The sequence below is a fragment of the Mesocricetus auratus genome, unplaced genomic scaffold (assembly GCF_017639785.1).
Source record: "Mesocricetus auratus isolate SY011 unplaced genomic scaffold, BCM_Maur_2.0 Super-Scaffold_6730, whole genome shotgun sequence".
Taxonomy (NCBI): Eukaryota; Metazoa; Chordata; class Mammalia; order Rodentia; family Cricetidae; genus Mesocricetus; species Mesocricetus auratus.
This window is the reverse complement of record NW_024429184.1, coordinates 61,656,715-61,665,038: the sequence shown is the minus strand read 5'-3', so window position 1 is coordinate 61,665,038 and position 8,324 is coordinate 61,656,715. Positions and strand designations below refer to the sequence as shown.

At 48.0% G+C, this 8,324-nt stretch overlaps 1 protein-coding gene across 1 annotated transcript; it reads right to left on the bottom strand.

Annotated features, from left to right (window-relative positions):
• Positions 1 to 5,324: 5,324 nt before the first annotated feature.
• On the bottom strand, positions 5,325 to 7,955 carry Msc (musculin). The gene is made up of 2 exons (XM_040741420.1): positions 7,135 to 7,955; positions 5,325 to 6,301 (listed from the first exon to the last, which is right to left on the bottom strand). Exons 1-2 carry the CDS (start codon positions 7,681 to 7,683, stop codon positions 6,215 to 6,217), a joined length of 636 nt encoding a protein of 211 aa, XP_040597354.1. The 5' UTR covers positions 7,684 to 7,955; the 3' UTR covers positions 5,325 to 6,214.
• Between the last annotated feature and the right edge of the window lie 369 nt (positions 7,956 to 8,324).

Genomic DNA, 8,324 nt, shown 5'->3' with positions numbered 1-8,324 from the left:
CCTTTTAAATCACAGACCAAAACCAAACCTTGTGCTTGTTTAAAAAATCAAAAACAAACAAACAAACAAAAAAAACCTTTAAAACTGCAAGTATCGCTGTTGCTCTGTGGAAGGAGCCACCAGATTAGGGTGAAATTGAACTTGAAGCCCAGAGTGAAAGATTATATATGAAACCAATTCGGCATCCATAAGCAAGGAACGCTCAACCTTTCAAAATTACAGTGCCAGAAGCACTTCTTCTAAAACACTCATCTTAGGAAGAGTCTGTGGAAGGGGATTTTTGTTCTCCTCTGTTGAGTCAGCATCACTAGACCATCACTAGTTAGGATGCTCTGGTCCCCTAGAAAGCCCCCAGCAGAGAGGTTTTTCAGTTTACTCATCCATTCGTCATTCAGCAACTTTAACACCATCAGCCTTCCCCTTAGCTTTGCTCTCAGGGAAGAACCAAGTTTGCAGAATCCCAAGCGTGGGCTCCTGTCTCTGTCTCACGCCCAGCCTCCTGTGCTCAGCTCCCAGTTCCCACACCTGTATTTCCCACTCACAAGTCTGAAGTAAAATAGTGGAGGGGCAGAGCGAGGAAGCTTTGGGATGTTTTTCTCTGACACAGCACACTTGAGTCCTAATGGCATAGTAAGGACAGCTTTGAGGAACCAGAGTCTTTGCCCTCTAGCTTCAGAAATTTGATCTAGGACTTATGAGAAATTGAACCCCTCCTTTCTAGGTTTTGTTTCCTTTGTCTTGTTTGGAAGACCTTGGGTAGTGTGCAAGGTGACTTTGAACTCCTGATCCACCTGCTGGAATTGCAAGTGTGTGACACGCCGGAGTTTGTGTGCTGCTGTGGTTTGAGCCATCTAACATTTTTTTATTATTACTACATCTTGCTATGAATGTTGCACCGAAACCATGGAACAGAAAATTCTTCAGATATTTTTTCCTTCTATATCAGTGTGGAATGGCATACCAATTGTCACTAAATAAAAAGGAATGCAAAGGTCATGATCCCAGCCCTCTGCCCATGTAAATCAGTGGCCTTTTTGCTTGCTCTTGAAGCACCCTGAGAGAATAGAATTATGAGAATATAGCCCATTTTAAATGCTGGCTTTTGAAAATCTGCTCCGTTTTCTTATTTACTCAAATGCTTGTTATTGTTGGCATTCAGTATAGCTTCTTTTGTCTGATTGCTCTCATGGGACACTTTGTACAATCATGATCTTTACTTCTCAGAGTTGAACCTGCTTCCCTGTAGCCTTTTTGTTTGCTTGCTTCTTTTTGTTCTTTGTTTGGTTGGTTGGTTTACATAAGCTAATGTCCTCTAGCTCAGGATGGTGCTCACCTTGGCATCTTTCTGCCCCAGCCTCCCAAGCAGCTGGAGTGACAGACTGTAGTACTTCGCCTGGCTTTGAAGCCAATCTTAGAGGCTGGACTCCTAAAACTGTCCTTTTGCCAAAGACTTCTCCTGTGTCTCTGGATTTTCTTTTCCAGCAACCTCTTCACCTGTTTCTCTGCACATAAATACTGCATTTGCTGGACTGTGCTCTGGTACTTATTCCCAAAGCATTCTTTTGAGGCAGATCCTGCTATTGACCCCATTCAGATGAGGAAAGAGAGAACAGGAGGTGTGAATTAATTTCCATTTGTTGGATGCAGGGCAGTGGGAATGCTTAGTCCTGAACACAGGCTCTTCAGAAATTTCTGCTTTTGATTTGTTTTACTCGGAGCTACTATTGCTGTCACCGTTACCATGATCAAAACGCCTTGGGCAAGAAACCTGGCTTACACTTCCACATCATTGTTTGTCAGTGAAGGACATCAGGACAGGGACTCAAACTGGGAAGGATCCTGAAAGTAAAAACTGATTCAGAGGCCACAGAGGGGTGCTGCTTACTAGCTTGCTCCCTATGGCTTGCTCAGCCTGCTTTCTTATAGAAGAACCATCAGGCAAAGGATTGCTTCACCCACAATGGTATGGGCCCTCCCTCATCAATCACTAATTAATAAAATCTTCTACAGCATATAGAGGCAATGTCTCAATTGAGGTTTCCTCCTTTCAGATGACTAGTTTGTGTCAGACTTATATAAATTAGCACAACTGACCCCTCGTCAACTTAACATACAAACACATCAATGTTAAGCTATAACCTTTCCTTTCTTGTTCATCCCCAGACCACACATGAACATTAACCTTACAATATAAACATCCCAAACTTCAAACTGGTAAAGACATCCCACAGCCTTTAAGAATTGATACACTGTTTTTAAAAATCTCTTTAACATATTTAGCCTCCTTAAAAATCTTTATAAGTCTTTATAAAATCCCAAAATCTTGTTAAAAGGTTTAAAGTTACTCAACTGCAGGCTCCTGTTTAAAAATAATAATAAAAAAGTCAAATACTGTCTTACTTCAAGATAGAAGATTCAGGGCACATTCATAGTCAAATCTAAGCTAACCAACCTCCAACTGTGTAAATAACTCAATGTCCAATGTCTAGAATCAACTCACAATCTTCTGGGCTCCTCCAAAGGGCTTGGGTCACTTCTCTGGCTCTACCCTCTGCAACACACACAGCTTGTCTTCATGGCTCTTGTTGGCTCAGTTCCATTTCTGCTGCTGGTCATCTCATGGTACTGGCACCTTCAAAACACTGGGGTCTTTGCTGCAGCTGGGCTGCACTTTCACCAACAGCTTCTTCTGGGCCCACTTGATGGTGGCAGACATCAACCTTCCTCCACGACTCTTTCCATTCTGGGGCTTCAGCTGCCACTGTATCTGACCTTCTCCTGGCCTCTCACAGAGCCTCAACTGTCTTCCATTACCCCTTCATGCCTTCAAAACCAGCATGACCTGGTTGATCTTACACAACCAAGTTCAACGGCCAGCATGTGGTACAACCTTGGCAGCCTCTGGAACACACCTTCTGTGTGCTGCCTCTGAGGAAACACTCCCCAGGAGATTTCATGCCACTGATACTGCTCTCTTAATCACCTCTGATTTCTCAGCATTAATTGTCCCAGTAAAGCAAAGGTTTCACCTTAGTAGTTATGGCTTCTTGCTAATCACAGCCAATTCTGCAGTCCCAGCAAACCAGAGCCACAGATTCTTAACTCAAAATACGCAACAACACTGACAAAGTCTTTAAGTGGCTCTCACACTCCCTTCTGGAATTTCATAAGCCAGACCTCCGTCCTCTGCATTTCCCCTAACACTCTTACCTTCCATGTTCTGATAGAACAGACCACTGAGCTTGCAACACTCAAAGGCTTTTCTATTCCAGAGTTTCAAAGCCTTTCCACCACACTCCCTGAAACACATGGTCAGCTCTGTCATAGCAATACTACACAAGTCTGGTTCCAATTTCTGTCCTAGTTACTATGGATGTGATGGGACATGGTGACCAATAGCAACTTGAGGTGGAAAGGGTTCATTTGGCTTATGCGTCCATAGAAGGAAATCAGGACAGGAACTCAAGCAGGGCAGGAAATTGAAGGCAGGAGCTGATGTAAAGGCCAAGGGGAGGGCTACTTATGGGCTTGCTCCTCATGGCTTGTTCATCCTGCTTCCTTGTAGAACTCAGGACCACCAACCCAAGACGGCACCACCCACAATGATATCGGTCCTCCCCCATCAATCACTAATTAAAAAATGCCCTACAGTCAGATTTTTTAGAGAGAGGCATTTTCTCGATTGAGGTTCCCTCCTTCAGATGACTCTAGCTTGTGTCAGGCTGACATAAAACTAGGCTTCACACTATTTTTAAAGTTCGTTTGTCACATTTTTTAAGATAGGGTCTTATGCTATAACGCATGCTGGCCCGGAGCTCATGGCCATCCTCTGGCCTCCCCCTTCTCAGTGCTGAGATTGCAGACACCAGCCACCATGCTTGACAACATTCTCACTTCGAATTTTTATTTTTCTTTAAGACAGGGACTCCTTTTGTGGTCATGCTATCTTTATACTCAGGACGACCCTTCTGTGTTAGTCAGCCGAGTACTGCGATGATAGTTTGTGAGCAAGCTACTGCACCAGGGGACATTGGTTCTTAACCACCATACTGGGCAGTGGAAAGGACCTGGATTGCTGTAACCTCTGGGATATGGCTGCAGCAGGCTTCTGGCCCTCTGCTGCTGAGACCTCACAGCTGAAATGTGTTTCAGCATGCCTGGGTTCTTGCCACTAGTCATCTGGGGCTCCCTTTCACCTGGAAGCACACAATGCCACAGAGAAACCAATGTCGCCCCCAACCCTCATGCTTCTAACTAACCCCAGGACCAGAAGATGGTGTGAGAAGGCAGCTCTCTTGAGATTGGGTTTTGGTTTAGTTCAAAACAGGAAGTCATATCCCCACCTCTCAACAAAAATCCAGCTGTGTTGTCTCTATGGTCAAGAAAACTGTGTTTCGTTTTTATGACATCACAAGCAGAATCTAAGTCTAGGAGATATTTAGGTGCTTTTACCCTTCACACTTTTGTAAACCCTGTATGAAATGAATTTTGTGTTCAGATGGTCTGTTGGCAGAAAAACATTATAGTCTTCTTTGCTATTACAATGAAAATGGGAAAAATGATGCTGAAAATGTGGTACACATTAAAATCACCAATTATGAGGCAGAAGAAACTCACTAAAATCAGACTGGTTTCCTATAGTTTTATTTTGCCAGTTAGATCTTACATCTGTAGCCTTCAGCAGGCAGGGATGGTGGAATGTTTTTGAAGGTCACTCAGTTGTAAACATGGGATGTGGGTCAGGCTGGAAGTGTGTGTGTGTGTGTGTGTGTGTGTGTGAAAGAGAGAGAGACAGAGACAGAGACAGAGAGAGACAGACAGATTGACAGACAGAGAGACACAGAGAGACAAAGAGGCAAAGAGATGAGGGTGGGAAATTAATTATTTATTAACATACTATATTTATTTTAGAAGTATAGGCATGGCCCCCTAGTCAACCCTGACCTCAAAATACGTCAGCTTTATCAGGCTTCCAGTTCTTACTTTCCAGGAACTCCTGCTTCTGGAAGAACTAGAAACACAGAGTATTTTGATCTGATGTAGTGGCCCATTCTGGCAAACATCCCAGCACTAAGGGGCAGCATCTGGGGCAGTATTGAGAGGATTATGAATTCGGTGCTAGCTAACCTTACAGGGTGAGACTCTTATATGTCTGCAATCAGAATGGAGGTGAGAAAGAGAGAGACACTGGAAATATAACTAAACTGGGACCTCCACTCTCCTTCCTACAGCAATAACTCAACCCTGTTGAGAGAAGACACCTACCCATTTAAAGTTAAGTTACAGACCAAACAGCCTTGGAAAAGACTTTAAACAACACATACTTTGTTCATAAAAAAATAAATTTATTTACATATGTCAGTTACCATGGTAGAGCAGCATCACCACAGCATTGCCAGGCCCACTAAGCACCTTGCAGTGGGTAGAAGCCAGCCGGTCAGTGCGTAGAGAGACCAGCCCCAGCTGTCCCCATGCATAGTCCCTGGACCAGGAAGAATAGTGGGTGCCTGGGAGAACATGAACCCCACGTAGGGGTGACCCTATTAGAGGGGTGAAGTGCATGTCCCAAAATGGGCAGTCAGGTAAGACTTCAGGAGACAGTGTTGGTGGGAAGGAGACTGGGACCCAAAACAACCAGCTGCCCCCACACTGATTAGACAGAGGAGGGGGCTCAGAAAGTGGACCCCAACCCCGAGGGATTGGAGGCAAAACCGGCTTCCGGTAGTATATATCACCATCTTGCCACTAAAAGAGAGGCCCCTGGTGGGAGTATGCCACTGTCCTTAGAGACTTCAAAAGAGGCCCCTGCTCAGCTCTAACACCAAGGCCTTGTCTGTCCAGTGCTGGAAAAGAGAACTCAACCATGGTCACAGAAAAGGACCTGGCTGCGCAGTACCTTGCCATCAACCAGAGGGAAAATCGGCATTAGTTTAAAAACCAGCCCGTTTCTGCAGTGAACTCAGATGGCTACCGCGGGTTTGTGCTTAGAGCTAAAGCCCCAGGTTGGATCTCCTCGAGTTCCTCCAGGATACCAGGTTCTCTTAGGCTCCCCAGCCTAAGATGATCCGCAGCAGCCATGGCCTCCTGTGCTCCACGAGGGCAGTCACCGTCCTTTTAACAGGTTCAGGCAAAGGACAAGGTCCGGAATCCAATGGGCCCTCCTTGGCCCAGTCCTTAGCATTTAACATAATCCATCAGCCTCGTGGCTGTCCCTCTAAGCGGAAGTTCCACAGAGTCTGCTGGCTGCAGAAACATCTTTGGTGTCAGAGTCTGGTCGTCCAGAGACCACGAATGGCCACGTCTAAAAAAATCGAAATCAGCGTCAGATACTGAGGAGAAAGAATCTCAAAACGAAACAGGTCTCCCCAGAGGTCATGTCTTTTATTAGTGTTCTAGGAATTCATGCTTCTTCTCGTTTTATTAGCACATCAGTCCTACTGGCTACTGATTATTCGAGACCCACAGCGTACATTCATGCTTTCTCATGCTCTGCCCACTTGATATTTCGGTGAAAAGTGCGAGTGTTTAGGATTCTGTGAATTGTCCCCCCCATCCACTCCCCCTCCCCCGCGCGTAGCCTTTCGCTTCCCAGTACATTTGGAGATCTTTCCCAAGCCCAGGGAGCTGGCAGGTTACACAGGGACTTTCCGGACAATCGCGTCTGGGAAAACTATCCTCCATTAATGTTTTGTTTTGTTTTAAACTACTCAAACTTTTTTTAAAGAGTTAGGTGACCCCCCCACAACCCCCCACAAAGAAAACATCGCTGGCGGATTAAAACCTGCAAGACTGTTGTCTGGAAAAAGTTGGGCATCTGAGATTTTCCCGTTGGGTCTAAAACACAGAAATACTCGCAGTGGGGAGCTGCCGCTTACCCCGGAAGTAGGGAGTTAACTAAATAGCTGTCACTGGGCAAAGGCCCAGGACACTGATCAGAAGGCTGGGTGGTTTTTCTCCAAGAAAAAAGGCTGGCTCCTCCTGCCTTGATTTGGGGGCCACTAAACCAGATTCCTCACCACGAGTTCTAGAAACTTTCCCTTTGGACTCTTCCTCTACCACCGACCCAGCCCTGCACCCGGGGAGCGCTCAGAGCTGCTGGCCCCGGGCCTTCTGCGCTTGTGTCTCTGTTCCTACCAGGTTCACCGGGTGCACGTAGCCGTTTTCGTAGCGATCCTCCTGCAGCAGTTGGCGCAGGTGCGCGATGTAGCTGGAAGCCAGGCGCAGCGTGTCCAGTTTCGAAAGCTTGGTGTCGGGCGGCACCCAGGGCAGGCTGGTTTTGAGTCTGGAGAAGGCTTTGCTCAGCACCCGCATCCGGGCGCGCTCGCGGGCGTTGGCCGCATTCCGCTGCGACTGCTTGCACTCGGCGGCCGAGCCCTTGGGCGGGAGCGGCTTCTTGCTACCTCCGCCCGCACCGCCACCTGCGCCTCCGCCACCTGCGCCACCCGCGCTAGCCGCACGGGGCCGCTTCCTCTTGCAGCCCCCCGGGATGCCCACGGCTCCCAACGAGCATGGCCCCTCTTCACCGTCGGGGTCCTCCTCCTCCGCGGAAGAATTGTCGCTGGGCGAACCATAGCCTCTCTCGCTGCTGTGCAGAGGTGGCCTCTTGGAGGCGGGGGCCTGGTAGACCCTCGGCAGCCCTCGCACCTCCATGTCTTCGGGGTCACTCACCGAGCCGGTGGACATCGCCTAGTCCCCGGCGCCCACGCGCGCCCACCTTCCTCCTCCCCGTCCAGTCTCGCCGTCTCCGGCTTCCGCTCCCTGGAAGAGGATGGGGCGTGGGACAGCTCAGAGAAGTCCCGGAGACCCAGGCCCTCAATGAGCTGGGCTCCTGGAGCAGGCGCGATTGGCCACTGACCCGCCAACCTGGGGCTCTGAACTTGACTCCGGATCCAGAAGTACAGCCGCGCGAGCTGCGCCTTTTGACAGGACTATTTATCTGTACTCCTTGGGACAAACCACCCCCGGCAAAGTAGAGGGGGTTTGAAAGGGGGACAAGAGGTGGGGCGGGGGCGTGGAAGGGGTGGGGATCATTTTTCTAAGCCAAGCGCTTAGTGGGGCGGGGGCAAGGAACATCTGTGCAAAGCCCAGACTTGGGCTCTAGGCCTGATGACTGACCCTAAGAGTATCTGTGCGAGGTAAGTGAGATTTGGGGGCAAAAAGGCAAAAAGACCTTGTTCCCACTCAACCCATTTCCACCTGCAGCTGGTCATAGTGGGCCCTCAAGAGTCGGAGCGGACCCACTGCTGCTTCCCTCCTAATTTGTTCCTCGGGAACTGTCCTTCTCGGAGTGAGTGCAGAGAAAGAGCAAAAAAAAAAAAAAAAAA

Bases quoted from the DNA above. Each gene is read 5' to 3' on its own strand.
- Msc (XM_040741420.1), bottom strand. From the start codon at position 7,683: ATGTCCACCGGCTCGGTGAGTGACCCCGAAGACATGGAGGTGCGAGGG. The intron at 6,302-7,134 runs GTAGGAACAGAG...CGATTTTTTTAG, and splicing joins ACGTGCACCCGGTGAACCTG to ACGTGGCCATTCGTGGTCTC.